Raw genomic sequence first — 25,875 nt, 5'->3', positions numbered from 1 at the left:
TAATTTTAAGGTAGCATTTATTTTGTTCTTTGACAAAACCGAGGAATGGGAAACCCTTTTATGAAAACTGATAAAACTTAAAAAGAAACTGATACAAAGATTTGGTTTGGCTGGAATCAGTAAATTAAAATATGGGAACAGAGTGAAAAAATCAAGAGCATTAAACATTCCTGATGACATGCCAAGCTATTTTAGAGACAGCAGCGAAAGCTTCTGTACAAGTGGGTTTGATGTAACTCTCTGGCAGCAAGAATCCGTATCTGCCTGTATCTCGAAGTTCAATTGTAAACGAATATTTGATGCCCAAGTCATGGATCCAGTCATCCGAACCTCCAGGAGCTAGATCTACAAAAAGAAAAAAGAAATAACTTTTTGAAATACAGATGTTTCAAGTTAACTAACAAGATGGGATTTTTTTCCCTAAAAATGAAAATAGTTTTGCTTTTTTCTGATTATTAAATAATCTTAAATTTGTGGAAGAAAATAGAGATTGAAGGAAAGCAGGTTAGGGAAGAAAATACAAATTACCCATATAACCCTACCAAGGAGTGATGGTCACCATTTATATTCTAGTGCTTTCTTTTTCATTGCATACTTTAACATATTTTTCCTACATAAATAAGATCATTCTATACAAGATATTCAGGAACATTCCTAAACATAATCTATCCTGGCCAGCTTTATGTATTAATGAGTTCAAATCTACCTTATCATTTTTTTTCTTTAATTTTTGGCTGCATTGGGTCTTCCTCGCTGCGCGCGGGCTTTCTCTAGTTGCGGTGTGCAGGCTTCTCATTGCGGTGGCTTCTCTTGTTGCGGAGCATGGGCTCTAGGCACGCGGGCTTCAGTAGTTGTGGCACATGGTCTCAGTAGTTGTGGCGTACAGGCTTAGCTGTTCCGTGGCATGTGGGATCTTCCCGCACCAGGGCTCGAACCCATAACCCCTGCATTGGCAGGTGGATTCTTGACCACTGCACCACCAGGGAAGCCCTACCTTATCATTTTTAATGATCTCATAGCATTGCTCTGTAAAGCTGGATGTAATTAATTTTAATAATTATTTATTTGGAGAGCTGCACGTTGTGCTGTTGTGCTGCACGTTGCCAAATAGCCTTCAAAAGAATTGAACTAATTTATACCTCCATTAGCAGGATATGAATATGCCCATGGTCCATTCCCATACCATCCATGTGAATTATACATTTCTGGCAATTTTGTGGGTGAAAAATAATATCAAGTTGTCTTTATGTTTGATTATCAGTGAGTTGAACATTTTTTTGTATATTTATTGACCATCTTTATATTTTTATCAATTGTCTTTGCTCATTTTTCTTCTTGATTCATTTTATAGATTACTTATAAAAGCAGCATAAGTGTTATTAGCCCTGTGTAATATGTGGAGAATTTTTTTTCTTATTTGGTCATTTAGCCTTCAACTTGGTTTATGGCAGTGTTTTTATGTTAAAATATTTTATGTATCTGGAATTTATTTTGGAGAAAGACATGTTAGTAATCTAAGTACAATTTTTTTCTAAGTAACTCACCAGTTTTTCCAACTCTATTAATTGAACAATGTCTAACATTCTTAACTGTTTGAAATGCCTTCTTTATGAGATACTAGATCTTATATATCTGAGTGTCTTTCTGTACTCACTATTCCCTTCTAATGATGTCACTTCCAGGCTCAGTTCCTTTACATTGAACCTTCTTGTTTATCCATAATTGCTTCTTTGTGTCTTTATAATTAGTATAATTAAAACAAAAACCCCCTGCAACTATGACAGGTTTATAATGTGTTTTAATACTTGGTTGGAGCAAATTCTCTCTTATTAATCTTATTTTTCAGAATTTTACAAGCTCTTCTACCAAATGTATTCTTTCAAATGAAGTTCAAAGTCATTTAAGTGTTCATTGGGACTGCATTAAATATACAAACTAATTTAGAATGACTAGCACTTTTTTTTGTATTGCTTTTCCACTCAAAACCGTAGTGGGTTTCTCCTTTTATTTGTCTTCATTTATGTACACCAGTAAAGTTTTCTAGGTTTTTCATAGAGATCATATGGATTTGTGTGCGCACATATATACATTTAACAATGAATCTATATATGTATGTATGTATCTATATGTACACGTCTGCATGTGTATACATGTATATTGGGGGGGCAGTAGGATCTTTTTTCCATTTTACTTTCTTCCTGATTGTGTTTGGTATATAAGTAAGTTATAGATTCGTTTATATTTAGTTCATAGTCAGCCACCTTACTCAACTCTTTGTTACTCTATTTTTGTGTTTTCCAGGTAGACACTCATATAATATGCAAAGTGATCATTTTTCCTCCTTCCAATACCTATACTTGAATTAATGACAAAGGTGTTTACTGAAGCACTGTTTATACTGAAGTATTGAAAAATATCCATCAACAGTGGATTAGTTGTTATTCTTTCAGCAAATATTTCTGATAGCTATTATTAATATTTGGCATTTATTCTTCCAGAATTTTTTTTATACTTATGTACACGTGCGCACGCATGCACACACACAGACACACACACACACACACACACACACACAGATTTGTATTGAATGAATGCATGCCTGGAGATGGAATGATTTCGTCAAAACAAGAAGTTGCTCTAGAATTGCCTCCAGCCCTGAGGCACTATGGTCATGCTTTGGGGAACAACAGGAGAGAGAGGATGGGAATCAAGAAAGCTCTGAATTATGAACGGAAGTTGTGACCCAGAGCAAGGACCTGGGTCGGCAAAGGCAGAGATAGACCAGTGACAGCAAGAGACAGAGACACCACGTGGACCAATCTGGCCTCAGTTTGTCCTGAGATAATTTGGGATGATTGAGGAGGAAAAGGAAGATTCTGGACTTTCTACTAATAGACCTTTGGTGCTCAAGTAATTTACTGAAAATAATATGGATGTGATTATTAATACGAATGTGTTTTTATCCCCCTATAAATCATACCTGTTAAAGGAAACTCTGGGACTTGGCACATATTATCTCAAAGCCTGTTCACATGCCATTTCCTCTCCCTGGTTTTTTCCCACACCTTTGTTTGGCAGCCACTTACTGGGTAGGTCTCCCAGACGTGTCACCTGCCGAGGAAGACCTTTCCAGGCCACCTGAGCTAAGCTGCCTCTCTCTCAGGCAGTCATTTTCAAACCTATACGCTAATATTATGTTGTTCGCTTATCAGTGGGATTACACTATATTTTACTATTTAATTGTTTACATTGGAGATTGGCGAACTTTTTCTGTGAAGGACCAGATAATATTTTAGGCTTTGAGGGCCACATAGTCTATGTCAGAACTACTCAACTCCACTGTCCTGAAAGCTATATAGACAATATGCAAATGAATGAGTGTGGCTGTGTTTGAATAAAGCTTTATTTGTGGACACTGAAATTTGAATTTTACGTAATTTTCGCATGTCACAAAATCTTATTCTTCTTTTGGTTTTCTTCAACCATTTAAGAAATGGAAAAACCATTCTTAGCTTACAGGCTATCCAAAAACAAGCAGTGGGCTGGATTTGGCCTATGGGTTATAGTTTGCTGATACCTTGTTACACGCTTATTTTCTGTTTCTCTTCTCCCATCTCCCCTTCCAGTTTCAAAAAGAGCAAAATTGTCTGTTATCCCACTGTGGATACAAAGGAGTCCCTCAACAAATATCTCCCAGCAGAAATTAATTTAAAATATTTGTTAAGAGCTTGCCACACACATGTTCCATCAGTGTGATACAAACAAAGGACATTCAACTGTAGTGTGCCATGAGCTATACTCTTGGACACAGGTTGCCCCTAAAAAAGCATCTAATGTAAATGGTATTCCTAGATTTGTACAGTGTTCAACCTGCACAACCTTACATGGTGGCCCTGGGCATCTTAAACATTCTTTTGACCCTTTATGACTTTTTCTGTTTCACTCAACTAGTGTGATACCAATTCTATAATCCCTACTCTATAGCACTGAGCATAATTTCTTAAGTATCATTTTGGTTTCTTTTTAGTATATTTATGTATTAATATAGCCTTGTTCAGTACTGTCATAGCTATCATGCTTCCAATTCTAACTGTTATAATCCAATTGTTTTACATGGGACCATGTTTAAAGATTCCACTTAGAAAAATTAAATCCACACAGAAAAACCAAACACAAATTTCTTTAGTACCTCACAGTCCCCTAAGATCTTAAGAAGAAATACTTACATAAACTTTCTGAACCACTGCCATGTGTATATCTGGTATTTTTATTAGTATTCTCAATAGCACGGACTGCTTCACTGGCCACTAGAGACTGAAATCAATAAGATATGGAATTTCAGTTAATGTACAGCTTTAAAACAAGACAGGTAGAAGTTTCTTAAAAAAAACACAAAAACCCAATCATATATTTATTCAATCAAACTGTATATATGAAGAAACAGCAGAATGGTTGTTGCCAGGGGCTGGGGGTGGTGGAGGGAGGAGAATGTGGAGATGCTGGTCAAAGGATACAAACTTCCAGTTATAAGACGAGTAAGTTCTGAGAATCTAAAATACAGCCTGGTGACTATAGTTAACAATACTGTATTATATACTTGAAAGTTGCTAAGAGAGTAGATTTTAAGTGTTCTCACCACAAAGGAAGAAACTAATTATGTGAGGTGACGAACGTGTTCATTAACTTTATTGTGGTAATCATTTCACAATATATATGTGTATCAAATCGTCACATTGTACACCTTGTACTTACACAATGTTACAAGTCAATTAATTATATCTCAATAGAGCCGGGGTGTGGGGAGAATTGTATATATGAAAAAATCTGCATTTATCCAAGAGATAAATTGAGAAGAATAAATTAACTTTTAAAAATGTTCTTCTCTTTACGGAAATCACAGCTGGGTGGCTTTAGACACAGACTCTTCCAATATATTGAAATTTTATTTAAGTTGAAGAAAAAATAATTCTCATATGCCTTTTTTAGGAATTCATTTATTTTGTAAAACAAAGTATATGTAACAAAATTATACTGTAAAACAAAGTCTAACTATATTTCAAAGGCAAACAACTAGACAAAATTGTCACCAAACTTTAAACCCAGCTTCTCTAAACAATACACGTATGTCAGCAATGTATGAATCCCTCCTCATTCTTCTCACAAACTCTATTTCCTTTTCGTGTAAAATGTCTAATGCCTCCCAAAGACTCATCAAATAAAAAAGTTTATATCCCTGGTGTGCTGCAGGATAGTAACAAAGTCCCCTGTTCCACTATTTTCGTTTCTAGCTTATGCAGATCTTTTCTGAAATTGGCACTAGCATCATGGTATTCACTGTCCCTCCCTTGAAGGACCTGATGAATATCAGTGGATATGATGTTGTGCCATTCCTCTGCTCAAAAGTTTTAACGGAACCCCCTGATCTACAGAATAAAATGTAAATTGATTCTGACATTCAGACTAGGTGACCTCTCCTTCACAGGCTGACCTCATCTACTTTCTGAGGGATCAACTTCCTTTTTTTGACCCTACATTCCCCTGAACATACTTCCTGTGGGGAGAACCTTGGCCTCAGCTTAGAAAGTCTTCCCCTCCGGGTCCACTTACAGAAATCCTATCTTTCAGCATCTGGCTGAAATTGTGCCTGTTCCTTCACTTCACTGGCACTTTATCATTCCTTTTTCTTTACATTATGTCACACCTTAATAGATTATAAGCCCTTGGGACAGGGACTTTATCCCCTCACTTATCTGTTTCCTTCTGAATGAATTAATGAGGCCACTCCTAGTTATCCCAGTCAGAAGTGAGTTGTACCATCTGTGTCACTTACTTAGTAGTTACTATACCTTACAGTACAGCTATCTGTAACAATTGCTAATGGCTGAGCTCCCTAACCATTTCATATTCTCTTAAAGGACAGGGTCCTACCTGATGCTTCTTTCAATGTCCATCAACACAGTATTTTACACATAATAACTCTCAACAAACACTTGTGATGATAGTAATCCAAAAATAATTCAAAATCACACTAAGTCTACTTCCAGATCACGATGAATATCCTCTCACTTCTTCAAAGGTAACACCAATAAAGGAGCTTTCCTTAAACGTTTTCCCTCGAGAGGAAAAAGGAATCATAAGTATCAAGGATGTTTCTGTTCTAAATGAGTTATTCTTAGCAACTGCAAATAACTTTATATTTGTCATCAGGAATTGCTAGCCCCTAATGTGGCTACAGTTTATTCCGTTAAGAGAACCAGACCAAAACAAGTCAATAAGAAACAAACCAGTACATAAAGATCAGACCTTGGGCAAGAAGTGGACTGTTGCTATAGCACTTCCATTGTGTTGCCATAGCCCTTCCATCCCAGAGAGCATCTGGGATGAGGATTTGTCCAAACCTAGCCACAATCCATCAAGAACCCTTGCATCCTTTGCCATTAACCCCAGCATAGACTATCTGGGACCAAAAAGTGATGGGGGGGTAGCCAACTGCGAGTCCTCTTTGAACTCACTGTATCATCCACCGCATTCCACAAAAGGAGGGAGGTCTTGCCTCAATGCTGAAATTGGAGTTACTTTTAATAGGATCAAACCCCTGCAAGTTAGGAAGGTCAGTGTATAAACAATTCCCAATGCTAGTATCAAATCGATAAGTGTTGTGCTAAGACTTGATATGTGGCGGGCTGTTGCAGAAAGCTAGCACCTACAAACAGACCAATAATTCCAGAAAGCCTTGTCCCTGTCCTTGTTCATATGGCTTCATATGTAGATTAGGTCAAGGTAGACTGGTTCCCTCCTGAGGTTCCAAGAGCTAGTCTGACATCTTCCTAGAGAGCCCCTCTGCTAGACGGAAGTTCATGTCCTCAAAATAAGGCTCAGTCCTTTACAATCTCTCAATGAACCCTGACCTAGGGTGACTCTCAGAAATGTTAGATCAAGATATAAAGCACCTATCCCCCTTTGTCCTCTACAGAACGTTTTCCCCCACAGTTTTTGATTCTTGAACTACGTATTATTTTACTTCTGAAATGCTAATGAGAAAATTAAGCAGCACTTACTAGTTCCTCGTGGTCTTTGCTTTTGCTTCTGCTATAGGAATACGGAAACACTATCTTCTGGGAGTACGAATGCATGCTGACATAAGCTTTAATGTGGTTGATATTTCTTCTCAAGAAATCAGCCACTGCCTTCACTTCTGGTTCCGACTCAGGGTAAAGTCCACAGTAGGTTTCCGAGCACGAGAAACTCGAGGCACCTTCCTCTGTAGTGAAATTGATGGAGTGGAATCATAAGTAGATAATGCAACCTATTGTAATTTGTGATCTCCCTGACCATGTATTCTCCTAATATACAGGGTGTAACATTTTTAGATAAATGGATTCACTTGAGCTCTGTAAAGAACATATTTCTAATGTCCCCTAAATGTTGTTTGTGTTTATTTTGAATTCAAATATTTACATGCCCTCATAGCAAGCCATCCAACAGTTGCTGCCTGAGGGCAGCCATCTTGCAGCCCCGAGAAAGTGGCTAAGAGAGTCTCAGAAATGCCAGCTCTGCCTCCAAACTTGTGGTTTCAAGAGAAAAATAAACCCCATTTTCTTCCATCATTGTAAGTTTGTTTTTTCTGATATGTGTAGCTTAAAAATCACTAATTCATCCAGCTCATAAAAGTCTCATTTGAGAACTCAGAATATGTAAGTCTGCTTTCAGTGCTACTTCTAACTTGCTAACGTGGTTTAGTAAGTAAAACGGAATGGCGATATTTGGTGCTAGACTAATATGCGTTCATTCCTTTGAGAAATTATACAAAACATCACTTCGGATGGTAGCCTGACTCCCATCACTTCTCTCCTCTGTACCTAATTCACAGCGGTAGAGCCCCAGGGAGCCACCTCTGACCCAGAAAGATTCTTCCCTCCTGGAAACCGTTTATTAGCCCCGATTTGGGTCCCTCACTTGTCTTTCGCCATTCGGAATCCCTCCACTGATAACTTGAAATCAAGATGCAGATTCTAGTTTCAGTCAAGCTACTCTCTGGAAAACAAAGAAGATAACAGCAATAACATCACCAGCTGACATCCAAAGAGCACAAGCTATCTGTCAGGAACTCTGCTAAGCCTTACAGGCGATATCTCATTTAATCTTTACGGCAAACCTGTGAAGTAAATGCTCTTATTTTAGGAGACTCAAATTGGGCACCATTGGTGATAACCATTCTTTACACTAAGAGGCTATGTAACATATTGTTAAAAACCCCATCACTTGATTTCAATCTTGTCTTTGCCATTTAATAGCTATATGGCTTGGGTAATTTTTTTTAACCAATAAGTCAAAAGTTGATGTAATCTAAATTAGTCCCTTATAGGAATGAATGGCGGTAATGAAAGATGAGGCCTTACGTTGGACACTACTTTTAGACTTCCATTATAAGGACTGTTTGGAATCCCCATTCTATGTACTATCAACAGAACTTTTGTGGCCCAGCAGGAAATCTGAATACCCATATGCTCTCTGGCTTCCCAGAGCAACCAAGCAAGACAAACTCTTTTCACTCAATGGGAATTTTACATTTTACAAAACACTTGTGGCACAAGATGGGCATCTGGCACTGTCAACTCTTAACATGTTGGAAGTTTTCCTTTCAAATATATTTCTGTTTAATTTTATTTTTTTAAAATGCCAGTAAGGCACTGTAATTGTTAAGACTCAACAGTAATTTTAAAAAGTTCTAGTCTTCTATTTTGGCGTTTAAGCTGTTTATCACTCACTTGCATTTCAATCAATCTTCTAGAGTGGTTGAGAAAGAGTAGAATTACTGGGCATGCCCTAGGAGGCAAGGCAATCTTGATTTTTTTAAACCTATGTATACCTCAATTTCCTTATCTACTAAATGGATAAATTATAAAATGCTTTTCCCAGTGCTGGCGTATACTGAGTGTTTAATAACTTGTTTATCAGCATTACCATCATCATCATCGTCACATGGATTGGGACACAGAGAAGGCCAGTGTGCATTGCAGAGATGAGGTGGGGAAAGAAAGGAGCCATTGAGCTCCCTATAGTGCCTCAGGCCCAGTTCTAGTCTGTTTCCGAGGTCTGCCTGCATCCCAGTCCTTGGGTTCCATGGGCTACTCCATGATCCTTATTATCCTTACAGAGCCTGCCTTTCTCTTTTTTTTTTTTTTTTTTTTGCGGTACGCGGGCCTCTCACTGTTGTGGCCTCTCCCGTTGCGGAGCACTGGCTCCGGGCGCGCAGGCTCAGCAGCCATGGCTTACAGGCCCAGCTGCTCCACGGCATGTGGGATCCTCCCGGACCGGGGCACAAACCCGTGTCCCCTGCATCGGCAGGCGGACTCTCAACCACTGCGCCACTAGGGAAGCCCAGGTAATGCTAGTTTTACCACGAAAAACATTAAGTAAAATAGAGCAGCAAAAGAGCTTGCGGATGAAAGAAGTTCCAAAAGGGAACTTATAACTGAAGAGTGATTGTCAGACTTAGAAGAATTTCAACAAACTTGGAGTTAGTCGGCCTGGCTTTATATCCCAGCTCTGCCACTTCCTAGCTCTGTGCTCTTGAGCAAGGGACTTAACCTTTTAAAGTCTGGGTTTCTTCATCCACGATGTGTAGATAATGAAACTCAGGGGATGAAACTCAGCACTTAGCAACTGTCAGCTCTATTTATTCAGAGGTCTTTTATGTTAGCTGCTGTTTCTCTGGCTCCCTATCCAATTATCACTGCTGTGGCAGTCTTTACACCTCAGTGGGCACTTTTTTTAAAACATCTTTATTGGAGTATAATTGCTTTACAATGGTGTGTTAGGTTCTGCTTTATAACAAAGTGAATCAGTTATACGTATACATATGTTCCCATATCTCTTCCCTCTTGCGTCTCCCTCCCTCCCACCCTCCCTATCCCACCCCTCTAGGTGGTCACAAAGCACTGAGCTGATCTCCCTGTGCTATGAGGCTGCTTCCCACTATCTATTTTACGTTTGGTAGTGTATATATGTCCATGCCACTCTCTCACTTTGTCACAGCTTACCCTTCCCCCTCCCCATATCCTCAAGTCCATTCTCTAGTAGGTCTGTGTCTTTATTCCCGTCTTACCCCTAGGTTCTTCATGACCTTTTTTTTTTCTTTTCTTAGATTCCGTATATATGTGTTAGCATACTGTATTTGTTTTTCTCCTTCTGACTTACTTCACTCTGTATGACAGACTCTAGGTCCATCCACCTCACTACAAATAACTCAATTTCGTTTCCTTTTATGGCTGAGTAATATTCCATTGTATGTATGTGCCACGTCTTCTTTATCCATTCATCCGATGATGGACACTTAGGTTGCTTCCATGTCCTGGCTATTGTAAATAGAGCTGCAATAAACATTTTGGTACATGACTCTTTTCGAATTATGGTTTTCTCAGGGTATATGCCCAGTAGTGGGATTGCTGGGTCGTATGGTAGTTCTATCTTTAGTTTTTTAAGGAAACTCCATGCTATTCTCTATAGTGGCTGTATCAATTTACATTCCCATCAACAGTGCAGGAGTGTTCCCTTCTCTCCACACCCTCTCCAGCATTTATTGTTTCTAGATTTTTTTGATGATGGCCATTCTGACCGGTGTGAGATGATATCTCATTGTAGTTTTGATTTGCATTTCTCTAATGATTAATGATCTCCAAAGAAGATATACAGATTGCCAACAAACACATGAAAGAATGCACAGTGGGCACTTTTACTGAATAATCTTAACAACGGCCTCTTATGAAGAAACCACTAAGTGATTCCCTTTAGCCTGAGGCAGGATCAGCTGTTTACTTACTTTATCTGTAGCTCTCTTAAAACAACTAATTTCATGCACATGTTCATTTGAATAGCTTTCAGAGACCCCTCAGTGTGTCAGGTACTGCACTAGGTAATGGATAGTGGTCACTGCCCTCATGGGGTTTCTGACTTAGAGGAAGGAGGAAATGAAGAGAAAAGGTAAGTACTCGACCGAAAAGTTTTCATATCTACTTTGGGATAATGATGAAATGTTCAAAATCATGAATTTTCACTTCTTTTTTTAAAAGGAAATACAGAAGATCATGTACCTAGGACTGTGTAGAGTAAAGGAATGGGAGGAAGAGGATGTTTCTGTGGTTTCAATAGCTGTGCTCCCTTGTTGTCACATGCTCCCACCTCCAAAAATATGGGTGATTCCAGCTCAGTCGTTAAGTTTAGTGTTGCTTTGTAGTTGTTTCTTAAATGTAGTAACTATGAAACATAGTGAGGGGGTGGTGAACTAACACCTACCTCCCTGAGAGCAGACAATATCCCCAAATGCCTAAATCAGTGTTCACTGAGTGTCTTAACTCATTGGAATCAAGGAACAAGGAGCTCCCACAGTGCTGGACACAAGTTTCTCTTTACGATATTCATGAAAGAAAGAACTTAAGAAAGTGAATAGTGAATACAAAACAAAATGTTCTGGGAATTCCAGGATGGTCCATTGGTTAGGACTCCACACTTCCACTGCAGGGGGCATGGGTTCAATCCCTGGTTGGGGAACTAAGATCCCACAAGCCAAAGGGAAAAAAACCCCACAAAATGTTTTGCAGCACTATAGAAGTCAATATTTTCCAAAGCAATTGAAAATAAGAGGCACCCACCCAACCCTAGCCTTTGATATCCTCATAATGAATGTTATTTGTTGATGAAAGTAGGAAATTTAGTGGTCACTTCCTTATGATTTCAGAGAAATAGAATTTTAGAATTTTGAAGCTAGAAGGGAACTTAAAGAACTAATCCAACTTCCTTCTTTTAAAGGTATGGACATGGCAGGGAGGAACAGGGTAAGGGTGTTTTGCTGATCTGAGTCAAACTTCATAGCACTACGTTTAACCAAAAAGTTTCTTATCTAAATTATCTTCTGATTCAGATAGGCCTCCCCTCTAATCAGTTTGAATTAATGAGCTTTTAGGAATACCACCTTTTAAATGAAGAGACATTTGTTAGAAATAAAGCAAACAACCTACCACACCAGTGTTTGGAGGCAAAGTTCCTGTTCAGGTCTGTTCCGATGCAAGAATTGTTTTCATGAAAAGAACGGTTCTTTCTCCACATTCGATTCTAAATAAACAAAACACAGGTAACCAGGGCAGCCATGTTTGCAGTTCAGGAAAGACACGACTTTTAAAGCCTAAGTGGACAGTGTTGTGTTTCTCTCCTTCAACTCATCTCTTTATCCTGTCACTGTCTTCACAGTACTTCTTGCATAGCCCCTGTTCTATCCAGGTCTCAGCTGGATTCACTCAAACTTGAATCAACTGAAATGGTGATATTTCATGAGCTTTGACCTATACAAAAAAACCATTTCATTTGGTTTTGCTAGGCTGCTTACTGGCCTTCTTATTTGGCCTTGTTTCCTTTAATTTTATGCATTGTCATTTTAAGTTCCTTCTGTGAAAAGTAAAATAACTTGGTGTTTCAACTCAAATTAAAACTATGAGTCATTTTTTTAATTGAAATGTATTTGACATATAACATTGCACAAATTTAAGGTGTTCAACATGTTGATTTGATACATTTACATATTGTAATATGATTGCCATTTGGGGGATAGCACCTCTATCATGTCACATAAATTATCATCTCTTTTTTGTGGTGGGAATAATTAAGATCAAGTCTTTTAGCAAGCTTGATGATTATAATACAAAATTGTTGAGTCATGAGTTTCAATGCTCTCTTTAGATTGAATTCAACACTCACTTAAAACCTATAGGAGGGGCTTCCCTGGTGGTGCAGTGGTTGAGAGTCCACCTGCCGATGCAGGGGACGCGGGTTCGTGCCCTGGTCCGGGAGGATCCCACGTGCCGCGGAGCGGCTGGGCCCGTGAGCCGTAGCCGCTGGGCCTGCGCATCCAGAGCCTGTGCTCTGCAGCGCGAGAGGCCACAGTGGTGAGAGGCCCGTGTACCGCAAAAAAAAAAAAAAAAAAAAAAACCTTTAGGAGGCAGAGCTGTGCAGACACCTCTAGCCTGATGGCTCCTTTGATTGTACTGATTCAACTCTGGTTTTTAAACGTAATGCAAATACTCCATTGGGTTCTTTGGGTAATCTGGGAATTTGATCATGTAAACAGTTGCACAGACTTTGTTTAAGTTCTGGGTTGGGATGACATGGCACACTTTTCCCTATTCCACCAACACTTTCGCCAAGCCTCCCAGTCTGCTTCCAACCCCAGACCTGTGATTCTGGTAGCAACAGTTGTTCTGAGGAAATCAAGTTCTCACACTTCAGGGACTAATTGGCAGAGTTAAGATACAAAGGACAGTTGGGGAGTAAGAATATCTAAAAGGTGGCTGAATTCCACTGTGATTCCAGCGAAGGCATAAATTTATTGTAACAGCAACCTACAAATGTGACCATTTACTGAACACCAATTTTGTGTTAGGTACTATACTAGGTATTTCTCACTTACTTAGTTCAGGGTTTGCTCACTCCTATGGACAAACTTTTACTCACAGTATTTGTCTTTCCTGAGATGACTTTTTCATCAATCTCCTTCACTATTCCTATCTCTTCTGCTTAAATTACCCTCTACATAAAAAAATTCCTGTATAATTCCTTATGTATCTAATCACTGCAATTATTCTTATTCCCCTTAGTGTTTGTATGTGCTATTCAAGAAGGTTTTTCATATATGTTCAACTATGTTTTTATGTGCCCCTCATTAAATTAGAAAGGACTGTACTTCATATTGCTTGAGTAATTTTACATGAATCATGAGGTTGATGGATTAGAAATAGTAATGGTTTCCAGTATAGATGAGACGGACCATGATATTCATACTTATGTTCATGATTGAGTTAAAGGGTACTAGGATTAAATTCGCATATTGGTTAGAATGCAATTCTGCTACAATGCACATTCGGTTAGAATGCTGTTCTAATTCTTGCAACTCATGATTTTACAATCAAAATACCATTCAAACGATTCCTAGTAAGAATGAACGGATGTAGGTACTGCGTATCAAGGTAGCTAACATCACAAAAAGAGATACAGCCAGACATTGTGCACCTCCTGTTGGGAGACCACACTATCACAATGAAGTAGTCTTGCCAAAAACGTCAAACCTGAATCTTATAAAGCTTCTAGAATCCAAATATAAGGTTTCGGAAAATACAGAGGACAAAGGAACATGGAAAAGCAATTAGCAAATCCAGACAACAGGAAGCTCTTTCCTTCAATGAAAAAAATGCAAGGAAATAGAGAAAAAGAGAGATGGAGAGAGAATCTACAGATCAAAATAAAAATAAAAGCTATAAACCAATCACAATACATTAGCCTATTTGGATCCTGAACCAAAGAAATAAACTTTTTAAAAAGTTATGATACAATTGGAAATTTAAACACTGCTTGGAAATCTTATGCTAGTAAATAATTATTGTTCATTTTTAGGTATAATTGTACAGTTATTTTTTTAAGACCTCTTTTAGAGAGGCATACTGAAATATTTATTGATGAAATGATATGGTATCTGAGATTTGCTTCAAAATAATATGGGTAAGATAGAAGGGAGTTGGGGATATAGATGAAAAAAGATTGGCTAAAAAAAAAAAAGATTGGCTATGAGTTGATTGGCTGTGTGATGGGTACATAGGAGTTTACCATACAATTATTCCCACTCATATATGTTTGAACTTTTCCATAATGAATTAAAAATTTTTTTTCATAATAAAACCATTATACCAGGGTCCAGGATTCTATAAATAATTCAGCCTATGTATCCTGTATTCCCTGTTTTGTTTTCTTTACCTTCACCTACCTTTTTCCACGTGTAGTCATAACCATCCACGTTAACCACCGGCATAACATAGAAATCCATGTGCCTCAGAAGACTGGTAGGCAGATTTTCTTGCCCATGGGAACGAATTACCTACAAATTAAACCAAGTATATTTGATGATATATCTTTTATGTCCTTCTAAACTTAGTCTGTGTCTTCTTCTTTAACTGAGATATAATTGACATATAATCCTTGAGCAACACAGGTTTGAACTGTGTGGGTCCACTTGTATGCAGATTTTTTTCAGATTTTTATAGTACTACATGATCTGCAGCTCATTGAATTCACAGATGCAGAACTGTGGATATGGAGGGCTGACTGTAAAGTTATACATGGATTTTCAAGTGTAGGGAGGGTTGGCACCCCTCACCCCTGCATTGTTCAAGGGTCAACTGTATTAATTTAAGGTGTATAATATAATGATTCAAAATTTGTCTATATAGTGAAGTGGTCACCACAATAAGTCTAGTTAATATCCATCTAGTTAATATCCACTAAACTTAGTCTATTTTTTTATTAAAAAAAATTTTCAGATGTTTAGATTTGCAGATTCAACTTTCAGGAAGAGTATTAATTCCTTGAAAAGTCTGAACTTAGGGTACTATGTTGCCAAGTGGTGGTAAATGCCCTGGACATGGGACAATTGGTCTTCCTATTTATGGAGGCAGAAAATTCAACCATCTATTTTCTAAAACTTCCTTCAAGAAACAAAAAGAATTCTTTATTAAAGCCTAAAGCCCACTACAAAGATTTAAGGAAACAAAAACCTATATTTCCACTCTTTTCACAATAAGCCATCTCAATCAAAGCTTAGACTAACCTTGTCTTATTCCCACACATGTCTAGATAATATTTTCTGCATTGTCCTTATAAGTTGTGAGCTAAATTTCTGCTAGAATCGAGTTCGTTTCCCAAGCATCAGATCATTTGGCTTTAAAGCCAGTGGTAGCTTTTCCTAGGTACTGGCTATGAGTTTCGTAACAGATATCATCTGACACTGCTCTTCTGTGCTTTAGAGTCATACCCAGCTTAGGGTCACATATTTTAACATGATCCAAGGACATCCACATTCCAACGACTGAGAAGTTCACTCCAAAATGACCAAATACAGACGTAGCAGAAGCACAAAGACAAATTTCAGCCAGTTAGATCATTTCATCTAGGACCAAGCTTTGGTATAAGTTCTTCATTTGTGGCAACATTGTTACATTTTAATTTGTGGATTAGTTCACAATTAGTTGTTGATTTAAACTTTACTCAAAGACTTTGTTAAGTATTTTTTCATTGTTGATAAAAAGAAAATGTCTTTTTTAAAAATTGAAGTATAGGTGCTGTACAATTTTATATAAGTTACAGGTGTACAATATAGTGGTTCACAAAAAAAAAAAGAAAAAAAGGAAACCATCGACAAAACTAGAAGACAACCTACTGAATGTGAGAAAATATTTGCAAATGATATGACCAATAAAGGCCTAATATCCAAGAAAAATGTCTTTTAAATCTTACCTTTGCTATAGCTAAAACTTTACCATCTTTTCTTTAAATATTTAAAATATTATATCCATATTTTCCTAGAACAACCATAATAGTCAAATTTAAATTATTTGCCATAGATAACCCCTTAGTAAATATGGGAGAAAGGAAAGCAAAAGTTACAAGTTACTTTTTAATCTACTATAGGTCAGAAACAAAAACTTAATGAAAAGGAAGTAATTTTATAGAATGAAAGAGGCAATCTTTTAAATAGTTGAGCGACTAGTTAAATACATTTTTATGCTACAAATTTGTAAATTTACGTTAGAGTCATTTTTCAGTAATAACGTGGCATTCATTATCAGAAAAAAAACATTAGGAGATCTTATTTTCTTTCAAATAATAAAGCATTTATCATTTTTATTTCTACAATGTTTGCTGAAATTTTAATAGATGTGCTATGGTTGGTTTTTTTTGTCCTTTTCACTCTCTTTATGGTTGGATGGGAGTCTTTCAGCAAAAAGTTAGTCTCTGAGAGATGATCAACGTTAGTCTGAGAATTTCTTGTCTCATAAGCAGGGCTCCGAACAGAATGGGTGAGTGAGGGCTGAAATATAGCCTATACTCTGTGTGTCAAGCCCTACCTTCATGTGTGGTTGCAGCTGAAATCCCAGAGGAAGGGGTGCTTAGCTTTTAACAGCTTTATTGAGATATAATTCACATGCCAGAAAATTCACCATTTTTAAGTGCACAATTCACTGGATTTTATACCACAGAGTTATGCAACCATCACCACTATCTGTAGAATATTTTTATCATCCCGCCCACCAACACCAAAAACCAAAAACCCCTTAGCCATTAGGAATTACCCCGCTTCTCCTTTCTCCTCTTCCCCCAGCCTGGCAACCACTAATTAACTTTCTGTCTCTGTGGATATGCCCATTCTGGACATTTCATGTAAGTGGAATAATAAAATATATGGCCTTTTGTGTCTGGCTTCTATCACTTAGCATAATGTTTTCAAGATTCATCCATGTTGTAGCATGAATCAGTACTTCATTCCTTTTCATTGCTGAATGGTATTCCATTGTATTCCATTTATCCACTCATAAGTTGATGGACGTTTGGATTGTTTCCACTTTTTGACTTATGAATAATGTTGCTTTGAACATTTGTAAACATACGTGTTCAAGTCTCTTGGCTATACACCTAGGAGTGGAATTGCAGGGTCAAATGGTAACTCTATGCTTAAACTTTTGAGGAACTGCCAAACTATTTTCTAAAGTGTCTGCACCATTTTGTGATCCCAACAGCAGTGGATGAGAGTTCCAATTTTTCCACACTCTTACCAATATTTGCTATTATCTGTCTTTTAAAAATTTTAGCCATCCTGGTGGGTATGAAGTGGTATCTCATTGTGGTTTTGATTCATATTTCCCTAATGACTAATGATGTTGAGCATCTTTTCATAATGCTTATTGGCTATTTGTATATCTTCTTTGGAGAATTGTCCTTTCAGATATTTTGCCCATTCAAAATTGTCTTTTATTTGTCTTCTTACTGTTTATTTGTAAAAGTTATTTATATATTTTGGATATGAGTCCCTGATCATATATATGATTTGCAAAAATTTTCTGAACGGTTTTCATTTATTATAGAGGTTTACAGTCATTATAATTTTTACTTTTATGGTGTACTCTTTGTCTCATATATGGAGTTTTTGATGCCGAGGCCTTCTTTGGGGACAAAATTCCCTACTATGATATATGGGATAATACGATCTGCTCTGTAATGTTGCTTTATGTTCAATTTCTAAGGGCAGAATATGGCAAAAGGTATCTGCATGAGTCAAATCAAAAGAAAAAAATTCATTGGGACTCAATTCCGATAATTGCTTCAGTTCTTTCTCTTACTTAGGGAACATACCACAATGGCATACTATTTCTTAATTATGTTCCAGTGTTCAGCACCAGCCAGAAATGTAGAAAGGATAAGACAGACAATCTTTAGTGTAATTTAAATGCTTAAAGTCTTGGTTCTCAAACTTAATATGCATAAAAGTCACCTGAGAAGATTGTGAAGATTGTAGATACCCGAGTCTCACCTCCAGACATTTTAAGTCACGAATTCTAGGATGTGACCTGGGAAAATGCATCTAAAAAACAGGCCAGTTGATTCTGATGCAAGTGGTTTTAGGCCACATATTGGGAAACTCTGGCTTAAGAGAATGTGAATACTTACAGAGGCTATGAACCACAAGCAGAAAGCAGGGGAGATCCACTCTCTGGCATGGATTCCACAGTCAATCCACATGGCATTTTTGGCCCTTTGTTCTTTCCTAGAAACCTGCACAGAGGAAATAAAAAAACAGTAATAAGACGCTTCAGGATAATAACTTCCATATATATAGTGCTTCTACTTAATCCTTTTAGCAAATCTATGAAATGCGCATTATTCTCTGCATGCCTTTGAGAATTCTCAAGGGAAATTAAAAGCTGGTGTAATTAAAGGATAGTAGCTAAGGTCACATAGCTGATGAGGGTTGGGACTGAGGTCTGAAGCCAGGACTCGATTTAAAACTCTTTTTTCTTTAACTTTTATTTTTTTTAATGTTTACATTTTTTTTATTGAAGTATAGTTGATTTAGTCTTGTGTAAAGCTCTTTTTATTCCCTCACAATCCCCCTGCGATACCAGAGCTGCATGAGGTGGGTGTAGAAGTAGACAGCAGAGAACTAGTGTTTCAGGCCATACCTTCACACTCTAGTTAGAATTAAGTGGTTATGTGTTGGGTACACAGCTTTCTGTGGGAGGGGTGGGACAGAGAAAGGCTTGGGAGAGGAAAGCCAGTGGTCCAAGATAAACTTGGATTCCCTCACCATTTTCCCCGGGTGCACACCCTTAATGTGTAGATTATTTCCCTATGTCACCCCAAAATAAGCACACATCTAGCTTCACGCCAATTTATTACCAACAGATCTGGGGACAGGGCCCTCATTCTGATTTACCATCTGGGGGACTAGTGGAGCTGCCAGCTTCCTGGAATAAGAACTCCCCACCTTTCCTCCATGATAGGCTTTGATGTCTTCAGAAGAATTCTCAAAAACGCCTCCAAGCAAAATGAATCATAATTCATTTGCTTTTAAACATTAGTTAGACACACATGTTAGAGTATGGAGGGAAGGGGGAAGAGTGTTGCAAACTCAAACAAATATGTGGAGTTGGAATTCCAAAACAAGAAAAAGAGAGAGTTCGATTTTTAAACTGCCATCTATGCCACTCAGGGAGGTTCTTCTTAACCAACCCGGAGCTCGTGATATCCAATAAGAAGGCAAGTGAGAAAGTCAGATGGCTTTGGCCACAAAGGGTCAAATTGTACAAAGAGGAGAACTACCCAGCTGATTTAATCCACTCAGTGTAAAAGAAATCCTGAGTTGTCTGCACTAGTTGCCTTACTCGACCTTCTGTTTTACTGTGCTGAGCAAAGTCTCTTGGTGCCGGTCCTGACGCTGGGAAGATGGAGGAATCCCAGAGACTCACATGATGTGCACATCCTTGGTTGAGTACGATTGGGAGTAATGCATGCAGAAAGCATGGTTCTCCAACATGTACATTAGGTCCCAGAAACACAAGTTCCAAAGAGTACACACAACACGGCTGAAAGTAAATGTCGTGAGTGGGTAGGCCATGATTACATGGATCCAGTCTGGTTGACCAACTCGGCTGTCAAGAGGACCCAATTTTCCTATGTCTGCCTTGAGTGTGCACTGCAAGTTCTTGTCAGAACAGATGAAAACCCAGAAATCCTGAGTCAAAATCTTATCTTTGGATGATCGAAGAGGCCCACCTATCACAATTTAGATAATGTTGGGAAACTATGTATAAATTAAATGCTCCTAAATCGGATGTATTTTTCCAATGATTAAATTGTTTTCCAGAGCTTCTTTTTCATTTATTTTTATTTTTTTTTCTTCCGGGGAAAGAGTGGTTAAAAAAACAGAACTGCAGAATTAGAACTTAACAGGCAGGAATTAGTTTAGTTTCACGGCTCCCAACATTCATCCTGTGGCCACATTCATTGACTTTACTAAGGCCAATTTATTCAACTGAAAATAAAGAACCAGACAGGTGGTGACTGAGGCAAAAGCTATCATATCAGCCCTGCTGCCCCAAATCCCAGCATTGCCCTGGTTCCTATCCCTTCCTAAGTTTCGCTGTTCAACTCTTTCTTTGTTTCTAAAAACTGTATCAATGTCAATATCTGTTCAATCACAGATTCCCCTACTCTTTTTTTTTTTTTTTGCCTAAGTCAGTTAGTCAGAGGTGGTGGTGTTAATAAAACAGGATTGAAATTTAATCTAGACCACTCCCCTCATTTTATGAAGGTAGGCATTAAAGCCCAGGAAGGTTAAATGGCTTATCTATGTCACAGAGTTGATACTGTTAGACCAACACTACATTAGTAAAGGAAAAAAATTTAAAGGTAATAACCAATCCCTAAATAGCTGGATAATAAAGTTGAGGAACACTTATAACACACATATTTCCAGAACTCAAAGAAAAAAATCCAAGTAATAACAAGCACTGCTGGAGAATTAACACATCCCCCAAAGTTGAAAGGTCAACGACTCTTCCCACAACATACCTTTAAAACATAAAGTGGGTACTTCTCATATGAGGATCCAATGTGGATTTTTTCAACCATATCAGGATACAACTCAGTCATAACTTCGATCCAAGAATAGATCTATCAGAGCAGAAACCAGCAGTCACAGAGCAAGTTCAAAGCATTTTCCTGACAAAGGAAACAGACCACTTCTTCGAGGAAGGGCAATCCCTCGAAAACACTTGTATGTGGAGAGAATGAGGGACTAAAACACTTGGGGTAGGGTGTTTCTTCTGCTGTTTAGAAAAATCAATAAAACTAAAGTTTTGAAAAACATCAAGGTTTAGGGAAAAAGTACTAAGAAACTTACAACAAATTAGGAAAAGATAATCTTCAAAGCAGCGCTCCTTAAGTTATTTTTAAAGGCTCATTACATTGAATCCCTGCCTCTGTGCATGAAATCCTCTTTACCATTCAAGAGTTCATTTCTATATGGAATTTTTTTTTAAATATCCACTTTTCAAGAGTAACCTAAGGAAGTCCTGGGCGCTGCCTTTGAACAGGATAAATCGAGGTGTCATTATTTCTTACTGAAGACCTGTGGACTCACAACAAAATCTCTGAAATGATGAGAGGCAAAGGGGAAAACAGTCTGGAGAAGAAAAATTTCTCTTCTACCCAGGGAAGGAGTTTGATTCTGGACCTCTCTCCTGGGTGGAAGTCTAGTGGTCTGTGATTCTGTCAAGATTATAACAGAAAGAAAAAATAAAAATTTCTGGGTCTGATTTTAGGCTAGTGCCCACCTGAAAGCAGGCATTGAATGATGGAGCCTGGCCATGTTTAATATAGACTAACTTCTCAGGTGCGATTTTTAAACTTTTACACCTTCTGCAGTGGGAATGACCAACCCAATGGCCTTATCTCTGGGAATTTTTCTAGAGGTAATTTCAAATAGCAATCCTAGCTGATGGGAACGGGAGCACCATTTGCCCTTGGATCCTCTTAGAGGAACATAACTAGGGTGAGTGGTATGTGGGAGTGGTTGCCTTGTGCTGAGAGTTCAGATGCTCCTGGAAGGCCTACCTGCTGCCAAGTACCAGTGCTGTCAGTGTCTGAGGTGCCGGAAATTTAACTATCAGGATTTCCTCATTGGGCCTCTGTTTACTGTGTTACTCCTCTAAGGCATGCATACACCTGAGAGAACTACTACATCAAACTATTTTGTGTTACAGCATTGATGGTTCAGTAGATTTCCTCCAACAGGGAGGCTGTGTTATATAAAGGCAGCTTTACGGAAAACTTTATTCATTTCACAATCTGCGGTAATGATGGTCACATCCTTTGAATAACTCTCTTCTTTTGCCATTTGTTCTAAGTGATGTTTTTCAGTCATTTGTTTTTCTCCCCTGCAGGGGATTACTGAAAATTTCCTAGTGAGAGTCAATGACAAAAGAAACCCCTCTTGCCCCTCAAGTGAACATGTGGTGAGGACTGAAGGAGAGATCAGTGTTGAAGGGGAAGAAAGGACTTGGCAGAATTTCCGGGGAGCAAGATTGCCATGGTTCCTACAAACCTCTTAGAAAGGATCGGGCGTGGGAGCGAGGAGAGGTCCAAACTGTTTTCTGGAACATCATTGTAATGAAATGAATTGTGTCCCCCCTCAAATTCATATGTTGAAGCCTTAACCTCCAGTACCTTAGAATGTGACTGCATTTGGAGATAGGGCCTTTAAAGAGGTAATTAAGTTGAAATGAGGCTGTTGGTATGGACCCTAATCCAACCTGACTGGTGTTCTTATAAGCAGTGGAGATTAGCATGGACAGAGAGCCGCCAGGGATGTGCACACACAGAGAAATGGCCGTGTGAGGACACAGCAAGGAGGTAGCCACCTGCAGGTCAAGGAGAGAGGCCTCAGAATAAATCAGCCCTGCTGACACCTTGACCTTGTACTTCCAGCCTCCAGAACTGTGAGAGAGTAAAATTCTGTTGTTTAAGCCACTCCGTATATGTCACTTTGTTATGACCGACTAATACAGTGTATGGCAACCTAATACTTTTTCCTGCCGTGTCTTTCCAACTCTTTCCTGGGGTGAGGGTAAGAAAAAAATAAGCCCTTTGAACAAAGTATTTAAAATATACCAGAAAAAAAATTTTTTAATGTCCATATCCTTTATTGATTTATTTAGGCTACACCATGCAGCTTGTAGGATCTTAGCTCCTCGGCAGTGAAAGCACAGAGTCCTAACCACTGGACTGCCAGGGAATTCCCAGAAAAATGTTTTTAAATACCTCTGTATAAGGCATTCCACTCTTCCCACCAAACCCAACACAGCATTGACATAGTTAGGTTCTCCATTTGCAAATTGTGCCTACCCAGCCTCTCCACTCTGGACCCCAAGTTTGCTGATGCAGGGCTGATGTAGGAGGCTGGAGGGAGGTGGTCTAGGTGGAATAGACAGAGGCAAGGTAGGAGAGAGAAAGGAGAGGGTTGCAATTTTAAGATCCCCGTCAACCAGCCAGGTACATCAATTCTAGAAGCACACTGAGTTCTGGTTTAACTAACTGGAAAAGAACAGATGCTTTTGACGATTCAATAGAAAACTTTATTACTTAAGCCTTAGATGTCTTAAAAATATGGATATGGTTCTTAACAGTTTCTGGGCACCTAGCCAAAGAGGATAAAAATACTTGTATTAAGGAATATAGCAGCATACTCCTATGAAAGAATAGAAGGTATCAAGGGATTTGTACTACTTGGAGTATATTATATTGAAAAGAAAGTACTCCAAGGGGTTGAACTAACAAATATGGGGAAATGGCTCTTAGAGTATGATGTGAAAGCTTACTGAGGCCAATTGAACATTGATATCTTGCTTAGGTTCCCTCTAGAAAAATCAGAACCTATAAGTACTAATAGGAAAAAACCCAATTTCTTAAATATTAAAACACAGGCATTATCAACATTATTATTATTACTATTATTACTTAAATAGGTTCTTTCTGAGAGGAATAAAATGCACTTAAATACTTTATTGTGTACTAAATATAAGTGAATAAATTCCTTTAATTCAGTGAGATAATATGGTGATTATTCAGTAAGAGTACAATTAGGATAATGGTCTAAGGAGACATGATTAATTGGACTGTTAATTTTTTTGTGGCAGTTTCAATAAAAAGGCCCTATTTTTAATTTCCTGTTGTTCCTTAGAATGCAGTGTTACTCCTAACAGAGATACTCTTAGCTATGGACAAACAGGCTGCTTAGAGGCAATTTCCAAAATACGATGCAATCTTCCCAGGGAAGATATCTACAAAAGGATGAATTACTTCTGTATAATCAACCTCATTGTGATTTTTTTTTCACCCTCTTCCACCAATTTTGATTCTCTAATAATTTCCCATGGCTGAAATGGCAAAGCTCGTTAAACGAAAATAGGAATTTTCCAGAGAAATGTGACAGCTTACCTCATTTAGTGAGTGATACTGTTCATAGTAGGAGGAGGAGGCCCGGGGGCTGATGGTGTCATTGGAAGTCTGCTGCCGGATAAGATCTTCCACATTTTCCAACAAGACCCTGAGTTATGAAACAGGGCATGAGCTGGTTGCCAAAGAGGGCTCTGATTTTCCTGCATGGCCCATCGCACGCACAACAGGTGAGCAAGGGGGAAAAGTCACTAAGAAATCTAACAAGCACAAGGTGAAAGCACTGCCAGCTAACATTATGATGAGCTGAAATACACAAGCCCTCTGGGTAGAGCCTCATGGGCATTGGAGGGATACTGGCTCCTATGGGGTATGTTTTCAGGGCCTCCAAAATCTCACCCCTTCTCCAACATTATGAACATTTCTCGACTGTGACTCATTAGTGTGTTTTATGTGAACATACAGGTTAATGGACAATGTTCTTCAATCCAGAGGAACAATGTATTATTCTGTTTTCAGTTAAGGACCGAGGAGAAGCAGAAAGCCTTCTCATTTTATTTTTCCCTGTGAGTCACTGACCTACACCAGATGCATGTATAGGTATATATATGCATGTATAGGTTCTGCATGGCCAAAGTTGGTCAAATCTCTAGAGAAATAAGAACAGAGGAACAGGGAAGGTACAGGAAAGTGATCTCATTTAATTTCTCTTGCAAAGGATCACACAGTTAACTAGGCACAAACATCTTAATTAAGACAGACTGAAGCCATTCTGTTACCTGGGATGAACAATTGAAAGTTAGCTGTCATTCTAATAAAGCTTTCTTTACTTTTACTTATGTCAGGGGGTAAAAGCCAAGCCTTTGACATCAGAAAGGTCTGAGTATGACTCCTAGCTCTGCCACGTTCCAGCTGGCTGACCTTGAGAAACTCCTTTGAAAATTTTTTCATACACACAATGAGGATAGTATTTACCTCACAGGATTAAATAAGGATTAAATGATACAATGTATAGAAAGGCTCAGCACCTTTCCAGGAAGGCAGAAAACACCAATAACATATTATTAATACTAATCATAGTGTATTATCCAAAGGTTGCCCATTGATACACAGAAGAGAGCATGGCCTTCAGGAAGTGTCAGGGCAGCAAAGGGACACTGGTGCTTGGGCAATGGATACAGAAAGGAGATGTGGACAGGAGACTCCAAAAGGAAGAAGGCATGGACTCTGAACAGAAATCATACCTAATGCAAATTTTAGTTCAGGGCCAGACATTCCAGAATGTTCACTGACCTTGTGAAGGAAGCAAAATCTCCTTCAGCAGCTGCTTTTTCAAGAGATACCACAAAGCCTACTAAAGTGAAGGACAATTTTGCTCCCCGAGTCCAGGCACAGAGTAGAGGAACTATAAGAAGGAAGCAACTGGGAGGAACGGTAAGAGGCTCCTCAGATCGTTGAGTCTCACAGTGCTTTGCAGATGAGGGACCAAGGTCATGAGAGGTAAACCACTTGTCCAGGGTCACAGAGCTAGCCCCTTGGGCTTCATCA

The 25,875-nt window shown here is 38.5% G+C and overlaps 1 protein-coding gene across 1 annotated transcript; it reads right to left on the bottom strand.

Moving 5' to 3' along the window:
* Nucleotides 1–5: 5 nt before the first annotated feature.
* Nucleotides 6–25,703, bottom strand: CPB2 (carboxypeptidase B2). The gene is made up of 9 exons (XM_060287907.1): nucleotides 25,621–25,703; nucleotides 24,370–24,478; nucleotides 20,944–21,045; nucleotides 18,541–18,645; nucleotides 14,807–14,917; nucleotides 12,018–12,111; nucleotides 7,059–7,261; nucleotides 4,227–4,314; nucleotides 6–345 (listed from the first exon to the last, which is right to left on the bottom strand). Exons 3-9 carry the CDS (start codon nucleotides 21,022–21,024, stop codon nucleotides 161–163), a joined length of 867 nt encoding a protein of 288 aa, XP_060143890.1. The 5' UTR covers nucleotides 21,025–21,045; nucleotides 24,370–24,478; nucleotides 25,621–25,703; the 3' UTR covers nucleotides 6–160.
* Between the last annotated feature and the right edge of the window lie 172 nt (nucleotides 25,704–25,875).

This window comes from Globicephala melas, chromosome 18, assembly GCF_963455315.2.
Source record: "Globicephala melas chromosome 18, mGloMel1.2, whole genome shotgun sequence".
NCBI classification, from domain to species: Eukaryota; Metazoa; Chordata; class Mammalia; order Artiodactyla; family Delphinidae; genus Globicephala; species Globicephala melas.
The sequence above is the reverse complement of the archived record's forward strand: the minus strand, read 5'-3'. Positions and strand labels throughout refer to the sequence as shown.